This window comes from Ctenopharyngodon idella, chromosome 7, assembly GCF_019924925.1.
Source record: "Ctenopharyngodon idella isolate HZGC_01 chromosome 7, HZGC01, whole genome shotgun sequence".
Classification (NCBI taxonomy): Eukaryota; Metazoa; Chordata; class Actinopteri; order Cypriniformes; family Xenocyprididae; genus Ctenopharyngodon; species Ctenopharyngodon idella.
In genome coordinates this window covers 31,080,543-31,102,825 of record NC_067226.1, presented here as the reverse complement: position 1 = coordinate 31,102,825, position 22,283 = coordinate 31,080,543, and the positions used below count along the sequence as shown (strand labels likewise).

General features: G+C 37.3%; 2 protein-coding genes across 5 annotated transcripts; one reads left to right on the top strand and one right to left on the bottom strand.

Annotated features, from left to right (window-relative positions):
* Positions 1-2,257: 2,257 nt before the first annotated feature.
* Positions 2,258-12,272, bottom strand: LOC127516727 (probable G-protein coupled receptor 141). 3 transcript variants are annotated; one of them, XM_051901582.1, is made up of 5 exons: positions 11,860-12,272; positions 4,282-4,469; positions 3,981-4,106; positions 3,851-3,884; positions 2,258-3,295 (listed from the first exon to the last, which is right to left on the bottom strand). In XM_051901582.1, the coding sequence occupies exons 2-5, from the start codon at positions 4,283-4,285 to the stop codon at positions 2,443-2,445; spliced, it is 1,017 nt and encodes a 338-aa protein (XP_051757542.1). In that variant the 5' UTR covers positions 4,286-4,469; positions 11,860-12,272; the 3' UTR covers positions 2,258-2,442. The 3 variants fall into 3 exon arrangements, with proteins under 3 accessions (XP_051757542.1, XP_051757544.1, XP_051757543.1); XM_051901584.1 differs by having other exon boundaries at positions 2,258-3,290; XM_051901583.1 differs by lacking the exon at positions 11,860-12,272 and having other exon boundaries at positions 4,282-5,608.
* On the top strand, positions 6,941-21,715 carry LOC127516720 (uncharacterized). 2 transcript variants are annotated; one of them, XM_051901573.1, is made up of 3 exons: positions 6,941-6,957; positions 14,207-14,276; positions 16,709-21,715. In XM_051901573.1, exons 2-3 carry the CDS (start codon positions 14,266-14,268, stop codon positions 18,303-18,305), a joined length of 1,608 nt encoding a protein of 535 aa, XP_051757533.1. In that variant the 5' UTR covers positions 6,941-6,957; positions 14,207-14,265; the 3' UTR covers positions 18,306-21,715. The 2 variants fall into 2 exon arrangements, 1 of the variants encoding a protein (XP_051757533.1); XR_007931059.1 differs by lacking the exons at positions 6,941-6,957; positions 14,207-14,276 and adding an exon at positions 14,307-16,558 and having other exon boundaries at positions 16,709-16,844.
* The last annotated feature ends 568 nt before the right edge of the window (positions 21,716-22,283 follow it).

Genomic DNA, 22,283 nt, shown 5'->3' with positions numbered 1-22,283 from the left:
ATCCAGGAGTTAAACAGGACAGATGTGACAATTTGTCATGAACTTGTACTCTCCGTGCCAAGAAGGGTCAGAGCAGTATATTCAAAATTATGGAGGGCATACTAAGTACTAAAATATTATACATTTGTTGAATTAAATCTAGGGTGTACTCATTTCTGCAATCCTTAATTTAAACAAAATTGGCTAATTTACTTATTTTATGGCTATTAATGACATATATTTCTCAGTTTTTATTATGTATATGTTTAATACATTTTAGCTTTCCATGAATTGTATTGGTGATCATAAAGAAAATACATCTTTTGTATTTGTTCAGAGGGGGTGTACTCATTTACAGGTGCTGGTCATATAATTAGAATATCATCAAAAAGTTCATTTTTTTATTATAAATTATTTTTAAAAATGAAACTTTCATATATTCTAGATTCCCTACATGTAAAGTAAAACATTTAAAAAGTTTTTTTTTTTAAATTTTGATGATTAGAGCGTACAGCTCATGAAAGTCCAAAATCCAGTATTTCAAAATATTAGAATATTTCCTAAGATCAATCAAAAAATGGATTTGCAAAACAGAAAAGTTCAAGTATTTTAAAGTATGTTCTTTTGTGCACTCAATACTTGATCGGCAGGACATATTACAGCAAATGACTTGCTCCTAGCACAAATTACTGCATCAGTGAAGTGTGGCATGGAAGTGATCAGCCTGTGGCACTGCTGAGGCACTATTGAGCCTTCAGATCATCTGTATATTGTTGGATTGACTGTTTCTCATCTTTCTCTTGAAAATATCCCATAGATTCAGGTCAGGCATATTGGCTGGCCGATAAAGCACAGTAATATCATGGTCAGCAAACCACTTGGAAGTGGTTTTTGCACTGTGGGCAGGTGCTAAAGTCCTGCTGGAAAAAGGAAATCAGCATCTCCATAAAGCTTGTCAGCAGATGGAAGCATAAAGTGCTCCAAAATCTCCTGGAAGATGGCTGCATTGACTTTGCACTTGATAAAACACAATGGACCAACACCAGCAGACGTCACGGCCCCCCCAAATCATTATTGACTTCAGAAACTTCACACTAGACTTCAAGCAGCTTGGATTCTGTGCCTCTCCAGTCTTCCTTCAGACTCTGGGACCATGATTTCAACATGAAATGCAAAATTTACTTTTATCTGAAAAGAGGACTTTCGACCACTGTTCACTGTCCAGTTCTTTTTCTCCTTAGCCCAGGTAAGATGCTTCTGACGTTGTCTCTGGTTCAGAAGTGGCTTGGTAGTCCTTTTCCTGAAGATGTCTGAGTGTGGTGACTCTTGATGCGCTGACTCCGGCTTCATTCTACTCATTGTGAAGCTCTCCCAAGTGTTTGAATCGGCTTTACTTGACAGTATTCTCAAGCTTGCGGTCATCCCTGTTGCTTGTGCACCTTTGCCTACCCAATTTCTTCCTTCCAGTCAACTTTGCATTTAATATGCTTTGATACATCACTCTGTAAACAGCCACCCCATTCAGTAATGACCTTCTGTGACTTACTCTCTTTGTGGAGGGTGTCAATGATTGTCTCCTGGACCAATGCCAAGTCAGCAGTCTTCCCCATTAGTGTGGTTTCAAAGAACAAAAGATAACCGGAATTTATACTGTAGGGATGGTCATTTAATGAAACTCAAATGTAAATATTCTAATATTTTGAGATACTGGATTTTGGACTTTCATTAGCTGTACGCTCTAATCAACAAATTTTTTTAAAAAAACCTTTTGAAATGTTTTACTTTACATGTAAGGAATCTAGAATATATGAAAGTTTCATTTTTTAAAATAATTTACAATAAAAAATTTTTTTTACGATATTCTAATTAAATGACCAGCACCTGTATGCTGTGCACTGTAGTTCATGCACTCATGCAAGTATTTCAACGACCTCTAGAGGGTGATAGAATACAAAAAGGAATTCTTCTTTTGCAGAAATTAGTATGAACATCACAGTTGTTGGACTATATGAACCCTCAAGACTACCCAACACACAAACTGTCAGTGTGTCACCTTAAAGCCTTGGCCTCCACTAAACAGTGATAGATCTGGAGTAAACTTTATGGTTAGCACTATTAATATATACTGTTTTGAGGAACTCACAGCCAAACCTTGTCACGCTTTTGAATCAGCTGTATCAGTGGTCGTTTGACAGTTTTATTCCAAATTTTTTTTTTTTTAAATAGTTCTTCACAAGTACAAAGGAAAAGAAAATGGATATAAAACTAACACATAGCCTGTGTGTGTCTGTGTTTTATTTTCCAAACATTGTCATGCAAGACAATTGTTTTAAGCTTATAAGGCACAAAAGCATAAAAAACAAACAAAAGAAAAATGGAAATCAATTCACTATATTAATAACAATGTAGAAACCAAACAAAGTCAACATAGTTGTTATAAATAGCAAAACCATCCCCTTGAATTTATAATTCTGCATATTCAAAAACAATCATATCAAAGCAGCTGAAAGCAGTGACCGCAAGAAATACTTCATTTATATGATCCATTACTTGAGTATTACCATATTCACTCACATAATACACTCTGAATCCTTGATAGGGCACAAAACAAAAAAAGATAAAGGACAGGAAAACAGCATTTTTCAATTGTGCCTGTAACTCTAGACATTGATGTGTGGCCTCAAATTGCTTAATAAATAGCAGAAAAAAAAGTGGGAAAAATGCCAGAACACTCCAAATCAGAATCACTAGTATGCAAATAACATAGTTTAACGTCTTAACAGCAGGGTTCTGGAGAGCCTGACCGAAATGAAAGCACTGCGTAGAATCATTCTGCGCGATTCCGTAGTTAGCCATAGTTGGGAACAAAGCTCCCAATATGACCAACCAGATGGCTGCACTTGCAATCGTGGCGTGAAGGATGCGATGAAACTCTAGCCTGTGCTGCTGATCACAGTGATCCACATTACGCAGGATAAGAAGAAATACATAAAAGATGAATGCAAGATACATGTGGGCATGGATCATAATACTGACAATTTTGCAGAAATACATGCCCAGATTCCAGGTTTCAAAAACATAATAGTAAATGCGAAAGGGCACCGTGAGCAGGAAAATGGAGTGCACTGCTATTAGGTTTATTACAGATACTTTGGTGAAAGAGAGACGTCTTTTGGACTTTAACATAGAGGACATTAGTAAAACATTATGAGTCCCAGAAAGAAAGATGAATGTGTGTAAGATGCAAAGAGAAATTTTGAAGTTCTCCGGAAGGCCAGTGTTTGTGGTGTTAGTTATTATCATGCCTGACACTGTGCTTTGAAAAAAAGTAACAATTAAAACAAGTTATGTACAGTATTCAATGCTAATCATATTGCAATAGAGTCTACACTCTAAAAAAAGATGGTTCTTTGAAGGTTCTTCACACGTAGTAACAGTTCTATTTAGAACCGCATGACCCTGAAGAATGCTGAAATGGTTCATTGTGTTAGAGTTTAGGGTTCTTTTTTCTCGCCTTTTTGTTTTTCGAAATCTGTAACTTTCAAAGCCACATCATTACTGGTTTTCTGGACCATTCAATTACATAGACTGTCAACACATTCTCAACAGGTAAATGATTTTTCTTAAAATGTCTACAAAATTTAACTTTCAAATTCTAACTGGTTTCCTACCAATTACCTTTTTCACACTATTGAGGTCCTATAGCACTTTCAAAGCATGGTTATTTATGGAACCGTATAAAAATAGCAGCAAAAAGGGTTCTGCTATTGTTACAAGCCGAAGAACCCTAATTTGGTACTGTTTAGAACTATTTTTCTTTAGAGTGTAAGAAATGTATTATTATGAGATTTAAGATAAAACATAAACTCACTTTTCAACTTTTTTCCTGGTAAAATGTTTTTGCCCTGAAAAATATAAGATAGACAAGATAGATTCATTACATTTCTTCTTATCAATGTTTAACATTTTGAAATGCATCCAAGAGCCTGTTCATATCATACCTGTCAAAGTAAGAGGACTTGAAGATCTTCTAGGGTGTTTTAAATGTGCTGAACTTGACACTTCTTTCACACAAGGTAATGTTAGCAGTAGAAGTTTCAAACACTTTCCTTGTAATGCTTCTAAAACTTTTCAATTTTAAAGGAGGAAGCAAAAGAGAAAAGAATGAAAGATAAGAGAAAAAAAATCTGTGTAACTGACAGTTTTAGTCAAGGCAACCTGCACCTATATTTATACATTTATTTTAAAGTGTTTTTTTTTAAATCTTATAACTTGAGGTTTATTTTGCAAAATTATACTTACCCATTTACCCTAGTATCAATCGTATGAATATCAATATTCCTTCAGCAACAGCAGACAGACAGTTTGATCTAAGAGAAACAGTTCATCCATTCACTGTAGGTGCCAAGAGAGCTGAAGATCAATGTGATGTCAGCTTGTCAGTTCATGTGTAAATCTTCTGTCAGTGTCAAACAGCCAGCCTCCAAAACCTTCAGGAAACACCTCTAGACTGTTATTTGCCACAGTAGAGATTAAAGGGTACATAACACACACAGTTTCTCATGTTAATCTTGAGTACCTATAGAGTAGTAGTGCATCCTTCCTATCTCCGAAGAGTCTTTAGTTTTATCAGATTTATAAAAGACAGATATGCTGTACCGAGTCTTTCCGAAAACAGCCGAGCTCCCGGAGGCGTGCCGTGTGAGCGGAGCTAAAGACTGACGAACACGCGCAGCTTTTGTGTAACGATCGTCTGCAAGCTATCAATGGTCAGCAAAACAACTGTATTTAAACACACACAATACACCAACGCATTATCCATGGATAACTTTTGATTCATTATACGTTCGTGTTGTTTACATTATATGCGCCTATTGCCAACAAAACAGACATTTGAAGCAGTTTTACTCACCACCTGCAGTTCCGACTCATGACTGGGATCATTATCGCTGTGACCGCTCCATCTTTCAGTTTCAAACGATCTGTAAATCCAGCGTAGATCTGGGCCTTGTTTTTTTAAAACCATAAGCGCCGATCCTGAGGGCTCGAGCAGCCATGGAAAAATACGAGATATTCTCCATTCATTTTAACCAATAAAAAAGTGATTGCAACTTTCAGAGATGACTTTATCCTCATTTTGATATTTAATTTAAGGCGGTTTCTATGGTTATTTTAATGACAAATATCGAGAGTGCATCAATGTAATGCGTGAGCACAAATCTCTCAGCTCAACTTAACGCTGGGTTCTTTGGGAAGCAAGGTTATCTTTCCCTTACAACTAAAAACACACTTCTTAGGTGACATTGTTGATTTCGTGGTCTAAAAACAAAGTGATAAATTCTTTCTCGAGCAAGTCCTGTGCAGTGCTGCCGATGACTTCCGTTAAAAGAAACGAAGCACGTTGATGGGCAGCTCTTGCTCTCTCGCTCTGGTTGATGTGTGCGCGTGCGCTGTTCCGGGAGAAGTGCCCGTACAAGGAATTGTACAGGGCCATACTCCAAAAAAAACTTCCTGAAACTTATACGAACCCTGATGGAGTGTATTTGGCACAGAAATACTCTGTTATACGTTCAACTAATTTTTTTTAAACTTTAGCCATGTTTACCAAGAGAATCCAACTTTTTAACAGTGTAAATAAGTCAGAATGCATGAAATAGCATTCATGCATTCTGACTTATTTACACTGTTAATAAGTCAGGATAAGGTCATTCAGTTTAACCGTCCAAAGGCCAATACAGCCATTTCATTTGTGATTAAAATATCTTAAAATGTAATAAATGTATATATTTTTTATTCTGGCATGATTTTATAACATCATATATCAACATAGTGCAAAATGGTATTAAAATTATGTGTAGAAGTCGTTTTGTCATTATGTGTATAAGTTGTTTTGTTATGAGAAAGAATGTCAGGAAAAATGAATTTTACTGATGTCATTCGGAGTAAAAAATATACCATTTCAGATCAAGTCATGTGTCAATATCATGTGACAGGATGTGACATCATTCAGACAACTGCAAAGGAACACATGGTCGGTCGTGATAGATAGATATCAGTCTGTTAGCATTGTTTGAAAATATCGTCATTCGGTATAACCAAAAGTATCATTCATTAAAACCGAAGTTATGGTTAAACCGAATTACTTTTTTGGTAACAAATTTTGTCCATCTTGTAAAAAATGACAAAAGCAGTGTTAATTGATTATAAAAACTACAACCCCATTGTTAACACTTAATAAAACTTCAAAATTAATAATATCTCCATTGTATTTTTTTTTAAAAACCTTATTCGTCAATGACCCATATGTATGTATGTACATATAAAAAAATTCCTTGTGTTTGCGCACAATAAAGCGAATAAAGCTCATTCTGATTTAACCTCCTTACTAGTGTAGTTTACGTGTTTAAATTCACATGTTTTTGAACTTCCTGGCTTTCCATACGCTAGCGTATGCTTGAAAAAATGAAGTATACTTTGGGCTTCACAAGGTGGCTTCAGTCTGTAGGGGAAAGCAAAGGCTGACAATCACATGAGCGTAAATGGACAGAAATATCTGCGTGCTATCAAGGTGTGAATTACAGGGCGTTTAATCTGTCTTCATATGTATATATTCATATTTAATTGTAAATATTAATAAATATGAATATACATTTTTCAATAGCTCTGATTTTAAAGTGCCATTATCCATACCTAAAATGGGCAATAGCCTACCATTGCAACAACCTGAGCAGTTATACTCTAGAAAACCTTAAGATTGTGTATTTATTGCATATACAGTGCAAGAACATAATGTACTGTAAATGTATAAAATGCACATGTAATGGGTCAAAGATGTGCTTCCACTTGCTACACTTTCTTTCATGTATGGCCCTTTAATCACACTCTACCTGCACTCTCCGCCCAGATCTTGCCCAGATAATGAACTGGTTCAACTAGAGTCATTTACATTCATGCCAGCCGAGAGAGAGAATTGCTGCGGTGAGTGGTGCTTCATGAGAAAAATGTATTGTATTAATTGTATAACTGTTTTATGGATTAGATATAGATGTGTTAAGAAGTATATTGTATGCTTGTTGTTCATGCCATTGTTATATGTGTGGTAAAATCCAGTTTGATGTTCACCTCCATTATAGAGCATGGGCGAGTGTGATTGCCGAATCTGATGTGTTCAATGTGTTGCCAACAGGTTCAGACTATGTTTCAAACGTGTTGTTGTGTAACTTATGTAGTTTATGAAAACGGTAGTATTTGAGGGGCTGCTGACACGACACCTTTTTCAACTAGAAAAAGAAAACTTTTTATGTGTTTGGCATTTCATTTACATTACAACGGCATTTTGACGGCCTGAAAATGCAAACTTTTGAAAATGGGTTTCAAAGTGCAAGTTTTTTAATATGATGCCGTTATTGTATCCATGTGAACAAAAAACATTGTTGAAAACGATGACGTCATGCGCATGCGTATTATGTGTTCAGTCTAGGTGTGTACTGTATCTTCCGTTTACAATGTTGTTGTTGTGTAAACCTACACTTAGATTCGAACTAAGCTGCGAACATGGGCAAGTGTAACTGCCGAATCTGATCACTGCTGTTCAATGTGTTGCCAACAGAATAAAAGTCTATCCTAAAGTGCAAACTGGAGTCTATCATGTGAGTTCTGCACAACACAACGCAGAGGCAATCCTGTTACACATACAAGTTAAGCTGAAACCTTGCCATCTTTTGGCGCTTATCCACTGCATGGTACTGTTTGGTACGGCTCGCTTAAATAGTACCACCTCGGTTGAGGTTCCAAGAGTGCCATACCGATACTAAATGTGACATGTAACACTGTAGATCACTGATTGGTCAGAGAGAATTGTCACTACAAGCATCATTGGATTTGAAACACGAGACACCAAACCCGTTAGATTTAAATAGTAAGTAACAGCAAGGTCCCTTTCAAGGAAAGTCTGTTCACTCGGCGGCCATATTTGCAACGCCTCTGGGCAGCTATTTCGGGCATCCAAGACCAAAGTTGCATCCCAAATGACACACTATACACTAATACACTATGTACTTATGCACTATGTACTCATCCATGTAGTGCGTGAAATGCATAAGGTTATTTTGTCATTTAACAAAGTAGTCTGATACCTCATTCCCCTTCGCTATTAAAGCTGCGACAATTGAGTGCATGAAGTGTCCAACATTCCACACTTCGTTTTTTCTGTTAATTTAGTGCATCATCCGGGTATTTTAAGTGCACTTTTTCTGTGTGAATGCTCTACTCGCACTATTTGTACTTAAAAACGTCATAGAAAAGTGCATAAGTACGCGAATGGTTCTCGTGGTTCTGGTGTTGCGCAAAATTAATGTGGAGGGCAAGCAGTGAAAATTAGAATGGAAGAGATGGGGAAAAGTCCGTTCTGTGCTGGTTTAGAAAGGTATAAACAGAAAATCACAACATATTTTGGACGTGAACCTTATGTTATGAAGAGAAGCGATTTTTCTACTTAATTGAAACACTTGACTGTCATCGAAGAGGTAGATATATGTGAAGCTGCTGTCACGCCATGTTCAGTTCTAGTCTGGTTTGTTTATATCGCGCTGCTTTTCTGCTAGTGAAGTTAATGTATTTTTGATTTTCTGTTGTGATTGTGAAAAATGTCGCCATTGTAGGTCATTTATGCTGAATCAAGAATTGCAACAGGAGCTCACATCATCATTCAGGGAAAAAACTGGACGGTGTAATACAATTTTCGCCTTTTCTATGTGTAAAAACACTAAGGGAAGCAGGTTGAGGTGGTGACGGGAAGACGCCGTATATCAAATCTAATAATGTCACTGACTGAACCCACTGCCTATCACTCAATAAAATAATCACATAGCTGAGTGTTTCTGAAAGTTTTGTATTTTGTTTGGTTTAGTAATTAACTTTACATTTGCGAGTATGACTCTCACTCGGCTTGTGAATGAGTTTAACTTACACGCAGCCACTTTAAAACTGTTCACAAGCTTCTATGGGTTTAATTTTGGTTGTCATTTGTTGAAATAAATACAACAACAACAAAAAAAAATGCATTGTGTCGGTGTCTGTCATAGACTGTAAAAAAGGGTGTCTGTCCGCTGTATGCCCATCCGATTCTCCTCCATGGTTATATGGGAAAGTGAATATTTACAAAGAAAACATTAAAACTAGTTACATTTACACCCTTCCAACAAAGAAATTGATCGACTTCGGTCAGCTTGTTGAACACATTTTTTTATTTGGACATTTTCTACCATATGATGGCTGAAGCAGCAGCGCGTGACACTGTTTTCACGGTCCAGATCAACATTGTGAACGGAATTCTACAAAACTGAAGTGAAAACACCAAATGATCATGCAATGGGATAAAATATCTTCTCTTCCCTGCAAACGATACCATGAAGAATGTGATTATATAACCAAGTCAAAAACAAAAAAGGTAAAGCAGGTATCCATATTCATTTCAGTATCAGCAGATGCAAAACGCTATAAAAGGTGACAACTTTTAAAGTTAAAAAACGATAAGTTACGTAAACGATAAAAGCTCATTGTGGTTTCTCGGTTTGATAGATTTGAGCAACCATAAACGACGCAAAACATTTGAGTTTGTGATAGGATTCCTACATAGAAAAATCACTCCTTGCCCTCCAGTCGCATTTCGCATGCAGATATATTCGCATACGTTATGTGCAAACAACCTATTGGGATGCACCTCAAGTCCTATCTATTTGAATGGAGGAATCCTGAAATCTCAAAAACTGCTTGGCAAACTCCCTATTAAATTACATATTTCAAATCAGCAACAAAATCTGACATGAACCATCCCATAAATGTTGTTTCTTATGCTAAAATAGTCTTATTTTTCAGGCTAGACGAGGCAATGTGCATGTGCAGTCCTATGTGCGAGTCTCAAGGTTTCTATGGAAACCGGAGCCTCTAACGGCAGCTACAGTGACGCAATGACTTTACTAATCAGCGATTGGCTCTTTTACTTAGAAGGCGGGACTTATTCCGCCACATTGCGTGTTGCAGTTTCTCCCATTCATAGCTAATAGGAGTGAACCGTCTTTCTGTATCTATAATCTTTGGTAACAAACACCGCAGTATCATTTGTTCACGCGACTTTTTTAAACGACTTGCTTTAAACGACCGTCGCACTCAACTTGAAAAAAGAAATGGCTGTATCGTGGTAGTTTGATACACGCTCCAAACCACTGATTCGAAACAAAAGATTCATAAAGCTTCAAAGCTTCATGAAGCAGTGTTTTGAAATCGCACATCACTAGACATTGCTGAATAAAGTCGTTATTTTGTTTTTTAGCGCACAAAAAGTATTCTTGTATCTTCATAACATTAAGGTTGAACCACTGTAGTCACATGAACTGTTTTAAATATGTCTTTAGTACCTTTCTGGGCATCTGAAAGTGTTAATTATCTTGCTGGCAATGCAGGCCTCACTGAGCCATCGGATTTTATCAAAAATATCATAATTTGTGTTCTGAAGATGAACGAAGGTTTTACGGGTGTGGAACGACATGAGGATGAGTAATTAATGACAGAATTTTTATTTTTGGGTGTAATCGCCACTAACCATGAGTCAGTCTGACTTCATCAAGGTAAGGTTAGCCTCTGCAGTTGCTGTTGATGAGTTAAGTTTAGGTGGTTAGTGGCCCAATTAGCACCCGCTGGTAGAAATCTTTACTACGCCATCTGTCTTTCTACATTACTGGCCATTTAGAAATATTTGTGCTAATGAATGAAAGTTTCTAATGAAACATTTTGTAGTTAAATTGCACAAATTTTGTTGTATAATAATAATAATAAATTTGATAAAAATTAGATATTTTAACTGAAAAAAATTAAAATAAATACTTGTTGAAAATAAGATTTGTTTTGCAGTGCACCAGAAAGTAAACTACTGTTTGTAAAGCACTCAATGTATTTTACCAAGTAGATCAAAGTTCCAGAACCAGGAAGACTGTAAAATTCTTTGTAGTCTTATCTGTATCGCAACCAAAAGCCACACACACACACACACACACACACCCTATAATGAGTACAAAGGTTGCTTTTGTCAAATATAAAATCCTTAGAGATATTCATCTCTAAGGATGAATATGATTTCATGTTGGCTGAGCACCTTCTAATTCCATTATGCAATTTTTTGAAGATTCTTAAAATAGCTACACAAATTTAAAAAAAAATAAATAAAATAAAATAAGAAAAGCCCATGATCGTTGCTGTTGGTTCTCTGACAGAAAATATATTTTCTTTTCTGGATTATTCCCAATTCTGTCCCTGGAGTAATTACGGAGACCGTTCACTCTTTGTCATGAGCACTGAATAATCTGTGCATTTACCCTTAATGTGTGTGGCATTTGAAGCCAAGCAAAAGTATAAAATATAAAACACTCCCACCTTCCCAGTGTCGCCAAAGGGGGTATCAAATTTGAGTTTGTTTACTTAGTTTTGCTTAGTAAACAGAGATTAGTCCAGTTAACGAAGATCCAGCTTTAATTGTCCTCCTGTTACTCTGTTTTGGTTAAAGAAATAACCAACCCAAAAATAAAAAATTCAATCATTATTAGCCCTCATGTTGTACCAAGAATAATAAGCATAATGAAAGTATCAGAGAGGTTGTCTGAGTCATGCACTACATTTCAGTCATGTTAGTTTTGTGTAAGGAACTAACAGAAAGCTGTTGTTTACTGACAAAGAGAGAGCTCAATGCACTGCAACTGAATAAATCACATGCAAACAGAAAAACACCAGCAAATTAAAAAAACATCTTCATCAATTTGACAACACATGTGCTGCAAATACTCACAACGCACATATGATCAGGATGTTAAAATAAACAAAAAAACTCACCTTTCAGGTCATCGAAAACACCAGTGATTGGTCGACACTGAACAAAAAGCATGTCCCAACCAGGTTCCTCAGTTGTTGGGGACCCCTTATGACATTTCCGTTGTGTTCTGTGCTATTTGCAGTGCTTTTCTGTATTTGGTTGTGTTGTGAGTTTCTCTTTTACATGTTTTGTCAAACTGATGAAGATCTTTTCTTCCTTTGTTGGTTATTGGTTATTTCTATTTGCATGTGTTTTCTTCAGTTGCAGCACGCCTAACACCTTCACTAACTAAAAAAGATCCTCAGAAGAAAGACTTCCCCTTTTACAAGAATAGGCTACTAGCTTATTTTTGGCTGCCTCATGGGTTAATATTTCCAGATCAACTTAAATCCTGTAAAAATATGCAAAATACAGAACACAACCACTGTTTACATTAGGTATGTGCATAACCCCAAGGTGAAAAAAGTACACTTCCATAATGTACTTAAAGTGCTCTATTTTTGCACACTAATTTTGTACTTAATATACTAAAAATTCTTCCTTAGTACTTCTTAAGATAATCTTAAGAACATCTATGTGCACTCAACTGTGCTAGTGTCCGTGACGTCACCCGTAGGTTTCTGAAGAGCATTTTTGAAGCCCAAAGTGGGCTGAAACCACTGGGCTGAAACCACGCCCGCCTAGCTCGACGCAATCACGTTAGCTCCGGCTAAGGAGCTATCTATCTATCTTAGATACTATCTAAAATATTAATAAAGATAACAAATTATACATCATTTCAAAAGTTCTAAGGGTTTACTGTCAATCTATGGTGTCTGTTTTATGATATAGATGCTCCAGCAACAGTAATAATGTAATTTTTTGTCGGGTGTGCAAATGACAACACGCAAAATCAAAACGGGACTTCATGGGCCCTACCATACACGCAAGTGTTTTTTGCTAGTTTCAGCCTGATGCAGTTTTCATTTTCACATCCTGCGCCACGTTGTTTAAATAGTGAATGCATTTGTGCCCATTTGTGCGCCCATGGGCGTGCTGGTCTGAAAACGAGGTGTGTTCAGAAGCATTGTTGGGGTGTTACTGAAAATGACTGTGCAACTGAAAACGACTGTGCCATTGACCAACTGAAACCTTTTTTGTTAAAGAGCGTCCTTAAACTAGCAAAAGTGGATTTGGACACGCCCTAAGCGCACTTGCGCCGTGCGCTTTAGACCATGTGCTTAGATCGTTAAAACAGGGCCCTAAACCTTTGTAATGAAATAGCGATCGCGAGATGAGTCCAATCCGTCGCACTTGGGTAAAATGTCCATGATAAGCGTCCATTGAAAAACATCCAACAGCACTTTTTGTCCATAAAAGCGTTAAATCCATGAAATATTGATATACTGTCCGTTGTTTGTGTCATGTTTGTACTGAACGATCTGCCCTCCATCATCGTTCTTTAAGAAATTATGCAATCTGAGCACTGTTTATGTTGTAAAACTCGATATGATCGTATACATTGGACTCTCACAAACAAATGAGCCCGCGTCCAAAGTATATTTTTCAAAATAGTGCAGCAGTTTTAGTTATAATATCCAAACAGTGCTGTCGGATTTTGTGGTATCTTGAGAGGCCTATTCTCCAGCCATTGTCATTGTAGTAAATCTGACAGACTAAACTTTTAGCCAATGCCAAGACGATCCAGCAACGTGTGTTCTGTTTATCTTCCGCATGTGTGCACATGTACACAGACGTACATCTCGACCATTCAGAAATCAGAGTTAGTATGTTTTTTTTTTTTTTTTTTTAATCTGTTAGTACACTTAAACACACAGCAAGCCATTTTATTCAATAATTGCATAAAATAATCCTTTAAAAACCACAAACATGGCAGAGATGCCAAGTTCAGCGGCTGGAATTAGCTGAGGTGACGTGATGGCTAACAGACAGCTGACAAGCGGCTAGTAGTGACAGCAGTGGCAATCCACCTGTCACTCAAGTGGCCAAGCCCTTAATTATGCAGAACCTTAAGGCTTAATATAATTTAAACGGATGAGTTATAAAAAAATTCACCCCCCTCACAGTTGAAGGGCAAAATTAGCTATAGACCAAAACCATTTTTGTACCAGGCTGTAAACATTTTTTTTCTGCTGTAAAAGTTGGGCGTGGAAGAGAGAGAGAATGGAAGGTTGCCGCTTGCTCAACAGGGTGGTGTGAATTAATATTTATGTTTAATTAAGTGTGTCTCAAATTGTTTTGACCAGGTTTAATATCCCCCATGATTTAATGGATATATATATATATATAAAATACAAAATAAACCATTTTTACAATTACAAACCATCATACTCTGATGAAACTAATAAATTGTTTTGCTGTAATCAGACTGAAGAGTGACAGTGAAGGTCATCTGTGAACTGGACACATTTAGTCGAACGATCACCATGGATTCCAGGTGAGTTGAAATTCACATGCTTTTACAGGAGGGTAAATTATTTACTTTTTAAAAATCAAATTACAGATAATGAATTATGTTTGTCTACCCAGCAAACACAGAATATTCCCCTAATGGTCACATATGGTGATTTATTTATTTTATTTAGTTAGTAAACAAATAATAACGTTTTAGGAACATTCACTGTAGGTTATTTTTTAGTAACCAAAGATTAACCTTCCCAGAACATTGCAGGGAGTCTTTTTTTCATTGTTGTTTGGGTGGTACTAATGGGATAATCATTACTGACGTACCAGCAGTAGGGCAGAAAAGCAGGATTCCACTCTAGTCTAGATGCCCATGGTGGACAACTCAGCATCGAACTCAGGCTGGGCCACCACCCCCAAATGAGGGAGCCGTTGTAAAGATCATCAAGATCATCAAAGATCATCAGTTCCGCTGTAAAGATCATCAATTATTAAATTAGTTAATTTAATCTGTAAAGCAGTTCTGAAAAAACGATATCATCCAGCTCAGTTCCGTTCTCAAACAACAGCGTCAGTACAGTCAGATCAATAATATTGCAGAATATTAAAGGGATAGTTCACCCATATATGAAAATTTGATGTTTATCTGCTTACCCCCAGGGCATCCAAGATGTAGGTGACTTTGTTTCTTCAGTAGAACACAAATGATGATTTTTAACTCCAACCGTTGTGGTCTGTCACTCGTATAATGCATGGCAATGGGAACTCCATCTATAAGATTAAAAAAAAACATGCACAGACAAATCCAAATTAAACCCTGCGGCTCGTGACGACACATTGATGTCCTAAGACATGAAATGATCGGTTTGTGCGAGAAACCAAACAGTATTTATATCATTTTTTACCTCTAATACACCACTATGTCCAACTGCCTTGAGCATCCGGTGTGTGAGGTCGGAAAACGCGCTCTGATGACGGAAGTGATGTCTCGCGCTTATACTTCAATGAGTGCGAGAAATCACTTCCGTTGTCAGAGCACGTTCAGACCTCACCAACCGGATGCTCAAGGCATCAGGTGACCGAACGGAGAAAAAACCTTGGAAGAAACCAGGCTTTTGGGGGACCAGTCCTCCTCCGGCCAACAAACGAACAAGGTGTTATTATGATTTAGGATTCATCCCGCCAGTATGGATCCAAAGCTGGCCATAGGATCAGTGCAGAGGACCTGTCTGGTTCTTGTGGTCTTTGCTGAGGATCTGGGCTGATGGCTGTCATGTCGACAAGGCCTTCAAGGGGGATTGTCTAGTAGACACGGTCTCTGCTGACTTCACTTTTACTGAAGTGGCCAGGGGAAACTCTTGCTACACTTAACTGTGCATTGGGTGGAGAGGCCACTGCAATGCGCTGTAGATTCCCAGCAACGGTTCCAGAGAGGTAAATTAATTGAGTGTTTGGCAAAGGACATCCACTTGGCTCAGAAGAACAAATATGAATGAGCAATGCCATGCTGGCCTCTTTTAGACCGGTATGTCGGGGCATGGCCAGCTATGCAACTCTTGCTCGCCAATTTCATTGGCCTTTTCTTAAGTAACAGAGGTGTTTGGGGCTCCCAAGAGTGACCCCTAGTGTCAGTATTCAACTCCACAATGAAGTGACTGCCAGATAGGGAACTGATTTTTATATAAATCCAACAGTCATAGCCTATTTGTCACAACTCTGATTGTGTAGCAATCAAACAAACAGAATAATCAACAGAATAAGCATCAGCATATTGGTTTTATAATACTGGTTAATAACATAGATTTTATGACGTTTGCATCGTTCTCCCAGTACCAGTCCATGTCATGATGATATGCAGTGGGGGATAGATTATACGGCGGACGTTCACATAGAATGCATTTTTACAATCTACTGCATTGTTTTTTCATTATTTTGCTTATGCATAAGTGCTAGATGGATGTGACCGTTATGCTCACATCTTTTACAGTGTCTTGTGCATGAAAAAGTGGTTCTCAAGTTAAAGTAAGTTCATCTTTTTAAAACGCGTCTCCTTGACTTTTTTCATTCCACTGACCAGCATCTGTCGGTTTTAACTGCAAAAACGTATTCTGTGTGAATGGCCAATTTAAACAAAATTAATTTTTTTGTTCCGTTACACTGCTTTTGAACTGTTTTTCAGCATCTTGCACATGAGTGCCACATTTTTAAATTTAAATTTCAAAGAAGTTCAACTTTTAAAGCAGCGCAATGAGACGCTGTGCTCTTTTCAAGTCCGCTGCACTTTTTTTTTGCCTTTTGTGGACTGCTGACCTCAAGGTAAATATGAATGTTGTAAATGTCAACTGTAATTGAAGTAAAATATTGTTTCTTTAAATTATTATTCATGTATTTAACACAAAATGTCTGCATTTTGATGGGTGTTTGAACACACAATTTCTGACACTTGCCTCCATCTTTATTTTACAGACAGCCAAGTCTTCCTCCACGCAGACCAATTCTGATTCATCAAGGACCTCCAAAAAAATACCGGCTATATACTGAGAGAAAAGTGCTTGATGATAATGGAAAAGTCAGAAAATGGACTTATGGGATAAGAGACACCAAGAAACAAAACAAAATTATTCTGCTGGTGGGAGAGACCGGCGTTGGTAAGACGACTCTCGTTAACACCATGGTCAACTACTTACTTCAGGTGAAGTTTGAAGATGAAATATGGTATGAAATCACAGAAGAGGAAGCCGGAGACCAATCAGAATCACAAACCTCTGAAATCACCTTGTATGAGGTCTTTCCTGTAGAGAAATCTGTATCTCTCACAATCATTGATACTCCAGGATACGGAGACACTAGAGGACTGGAAAAGGATCTGGAAGTTGATGAGAATTTATCTGTTCTGTTTCAGAGCAATGATGGAGTTCGTGAAGTCGACGCCGTGTGTTTTGTAACTCAAGCGTCTAAGTATCGTCTCTCAGACAGACAGCATTACGTTATCAGTTCAATTCTGTCTTTATTTGGAAAAGACATTGTGAACAACATTGTGTTTTTAATCACATACTCTGATGGTATGCCACCCAAAAACATCCTCGGTGCCATTAATAAAGCTAAAATCCCCTGCAGACGAGACAACACAGGCCAACCTGTTTATTTCTTATTCAACAATCGGCAGGCTGATGACCGTCACAGCGAAGAACCTTACATTCTTGCTCAAAGAAATGCATGGGAAGAAAGCATGAATGGCATGAAGAAATTCTTTCAGGCTGTGAATGAAATGAACAGAAAAAGTTTGGAGTTGACTTCAGATGTCCTGATTGAGCGCGTTCAATTTGAAGCATCCATCTGCAACTTACAGCTGAGAATTCAAGAGATGGAGCTGAAAAAGGCTGAAAAACTTCAGATTCAGGAGGCAATGACGCTCAACAAGGAAAAGGTTGAAGGGTGTAAAAACTTTACCGTTACATTAAAAAAGACTGTGAAAGTGAAGGTGCCCATTGAAAGTGCATCATGGAAGAACAGGAAGGCAACGACCTGCACTGTCTGTGAGGAAAACTGCCATGAGTTTGGCTGCTGGTGGGCTTCTAATCCCAGCAGATGTGAAGTCATGAAAAACGGCTACTGCACCGTGTGCACAGGGAACTGTCATCACAGCAAACATATCAAAGAAAACAAGAAATACGTCGTCAGAAACTCAAACATAAAGATACAATTTGACCAACTGATGAAAGAATATGAAAAAGCTCAAGAAGAGTTCAAGACGTTTTCGGCTATAAATGATAGACTTGACAAAGATCTGCAGGAGATTGAGGACCAAAAGTCAATTCTTTTGTTTAATGCTTACAGAACCATCAGGCATCTGTCTCAGATCGCATTAAAGCCAGATTCGGCGTTCACTCTTCAACATCTCGACTTCTTCATTCCCAGAGTGAAGGAGGCTGGGAAAGTAAACTGGGTCAGAGAGCTGGAGGAAATGAAGAGAAACGCTGAAGCTGAGGAAGCAAACAAAGATGCTCTGAGTTACCTTCAAGCTGGTCTGGCAAAACTAGATCATTTCCTTAGTGGGCGATGAAGATTAAGAAGACTGCTTACAATGAGAAATCACTGCAGGTGACTCCCTGTAGATCTGAAAATAATAACATTCATTTAACCATAGTATCAAGTTCATTGTCATCCCTGCTTTTAGTGTTTATTTAAAACTAGACAAGCTTGGTAACATTTTAATCTCCTGTTAGTTCATGTTCTGTAATCATACTTCAAATTAGTATTTTAAATTTCTGGATACTAGATGGTAGCTTTAAAAGCATAATATGTAAGAATATTTAATTAAAATATCCAAAACCACCAGAACAATGTTATATATTTTGTTGATTTGTGTACTTATATTATGCTAAATGTTTCCAACAATGTTTAAATCCAGAGAAATCTGCAATTTTAGTGTAATGGCCCGTGTCCTCACGTTGCCTGTCAATGACGTCATATACACATTATCCTCGATTTCCGGTTTTACTTCCGTAGAAACTATGGACACGCTTTGATATATTATGTGTTTTATTAGAAAGGTGAGCAACTGTTTGGATACTTTTGTCGACTTAAAACTAATCATTGTTATATAGCTTAACACGTTTAGTCTTATTGCTTGAATCTCTTGTTTTCTTCATTTATAGCGAGTAACATGTTTGTGCCTCAGAGACAACACTATTTTGCTACGAACATAGCATAATCAGAAAGAGCTTTATTTGTAGTAACAATAATACAGCATTTTCTCTTCCATACAATATATTTTAAAATTAACTGCATGTAATTTAGCAATACAAGTCATCCAGCTTTTATTAATATGATATTCTAAAATAGATCTAGCATACTGCAGTGTGCAACAAGTGTCTCATACCAGACACAGAGCTAACAAACAAAGTAACCTTAGCATAACTTTCTACACACTTAAATGTATTTTTAGTATGACAGTAAGTAAAACAGCGCTGCGTTACCCCAAAATTTTAATTGTCAAATAAAGTGACCTATATGAGTTGTAATTCACTTAGTACTTGCAGCTGTTTCATTAGAATGAAATAAAATTAATTTAATTTAATTTAAGTGATCGAATGTAACTGTTACAATGTTCATGAAGGAGCCAGGAACCGGCAAATGTTAAAGGGTTAGTTCGCCCAAAAAATGAAATTTCTGTCATTTATTACTCACCTTCATGTCGTTCCACACCCGTAAGACCTTCGTTCATCTTCAGAGCACAAATTAAGATATTTTTGATGAAATCGAGAGTTTCTGATCCACACATACGCAGCAACATCATTGCACCTTTTGACTTCCAGAAAGGGAGTTAAAAACATGGTTAAAATAGTCAACTTGACTATAGTGGTTCAACCTTAATGTTATGAAGCGACGAGAATACTTTTTGTGCACACAAACAAAACAACACCACAGGAGGAGGGAACAAATGGGAGTGACAATAAAGCAAACAGGACCAGTATCTTTCAACATTCAGGGATCAGTCGAGACCACGGGTTGTGGTGGATGAGCTTGTTAAAGAGACGGACTGCTCAGGGACTGGCACTCTGATTCAACCCTGTGCACCAGAAGAGGAGCAGTTCTTGAGCCTTCTCAAGAGGACAGTTGGAGGGGTTACAGGGGTGGCTCAGAGTCCACATCGCTCATCCAGAATTTGTAAACCACCGAAACGCTATGACCTATAAAACATGGAAATGACACCCTTGCAATAGCACCCCAATTTTGGACTGTTATGGTCTAAAGCAGTATTTCACTACTCCAAACTGCACTACAGGACAATCGCCAGCGGATCTTTTTCTTAAAGGGTTAGTTCACCCAAAAATGAAAATTCTGTCATTAATTACTCACCCTCATGTCGTTCTACACCCGTAAGACCTTCATTCATCTTCAGAACACAAATTAAGATATTTTTGATAAAATCCGATGGCTCAGTGAGGCTTGCATTGACAGCAAGATAATTAACACTTTCAGATGCCCAGAAAGCTACTAAAGACATATTTAAAACAGTTTATGTGACTACAGTGGTTCAACCTTAATATTATGAAGTGACGAGAATACTTTTTGTGCACCAAAAAACAAAATAACTTTATTCAATTGATTTTAAAACACTGCTTCATGAAGCTTCGAAGCTTTACGAATCTTTTGTTTTGAATCAGTGGTTCGGAGCGTGTAACAAACTGCCAAAGTCACATGATTTCAGTAAACAAGGCTTTGTTACGTCATAAGTGTTTCAAAATTTCAATGGTTCACCACTGGGGGGCGTGGGGGGCATTTATTTTTTTCCCCCATAGAAAGCAGTGTACTTAACACATTCAAGGTCCAGAAAAGTATAAAAACATTGTTAAAACAGTCAACGTGACTACAGTGGTTTAACCTTAATGTTATGAAGTGACGAGAATACTTTTTGTGCACAAAATCAAAACAAAAATAACCACTTTATCCAACAATTTCTTCTCTTCCCTGTCATTTTCCTACGCTGTTTACTTTGCAGCGCTTCCAGGTTCTACATCAGAACGCCGACTCAGTATTGGCTGATGCTGTTCACGTGAGCAGCATGACGCATGCGCAGCACTTTTAAGTGTTCGTGCTCACGTAAAGCGTTTTAGAATGTCCCGCTGTTTTTAGTGATTGAAATACTGCAGCAGGTGCTGTATGTGGATCACAAGTGCCCAAAACTTGCATCTTGTTCACATATTTTCGTTTTTGAGATGGAAAATTGACAGGCTTGTGCTGAAGCCTTGTGGCTGTTTTACCCATTAGGCCTCCACGGCAGTCATGTGACTGAAAACTATCACTTTTTTAACAAGGCTGTTGATATCAGGATATGAGGTTGTTTCATCACTACTGACCACCAGATGACGCCCAAGAGCCATAAGATGAACTCTGACCTCTCTCATTTATGCTCATTTCTGTCTCTTCTGTGAATCTCCCTTCCTTTCACTTACTTTGTGTTAATATATAGAATTAATTTCTCATTTGTTTTGCTCACTTCAGCCCAGCAGTTCTTCATTAAGTGGCCAAACACAGAGAGAACATAGTGAAATTTCTCTGGTCATTTATTGGAAAATGTTTTACTAGTGCTACTAATACTCCTGTTGTGAATATAAAAAGGCACATTCTACATATAATATGCTTTTCAGGAGAACATTGTATACATTGTGGAAAAACAACATCAAAGAATGCAAATATTATGTTCTTGCTTCCTTAACTGTAACTCACATCTTTTATAATCATACATATTGGACGCTTGCCAAACTACAAATGTATTGCTGAACATTAAATGTATTTTTAAACACTGTAATGCATTCTTAAATTGTGAAGAACTAAGGTTTTTTGGGGGGGTGGGGGAATTTGTGACTCGTTTAAAAAAAATAACTTTAAATTGTTATTATAATAATAAACATTGAAAGTTGTTTATTGAAATTTCTGAATACTCTGCTTTTTATTTGTATACAGCAATAGCTGGAAGAATTTATCATTTGTAAGGGATTTCCTGGAACATAAGTTTTATGACTTCTTGTCTCACTTTTACATTAAAGTGTACATCAACAAATGTTTAATTGTTTATTTTCTCTTTGATTGGCCCAAAGACTCCAAATAGATTAATGAATAATATGTAACGTGTCTTATTGTTCATTTGTTGCCGGTGTTACTGCTTCAGTCAACAATTTGAACTCAAAGTGATCTAACCATGTGGTCACAATGTGAGCAATGTAAGGTCACAGTGATCTAAAAGTGTAACCTCACAGCGCACTCACTGTGTGCTCATACTATGGCAACAATGTGAGGTCACCCCAGCTACAAATTTTATTGCTCTAAGAATGTTATGTTCTTGTGATGTTTTCAGTAGCTAGTTTTATTTTTGTTACCAGAATGTTCTCCTAAAAGGTAGGATTAACATTCTCTAAAAACATTCTAAACATGTTTAGTGATAACATTGATAGAGCATTATCCCCTAACATTCTTATAAAGTTTTAGAGGGAATTTTCTGAGCAGGCACTGGACTCCAACGTTGCTCAGATGTCAA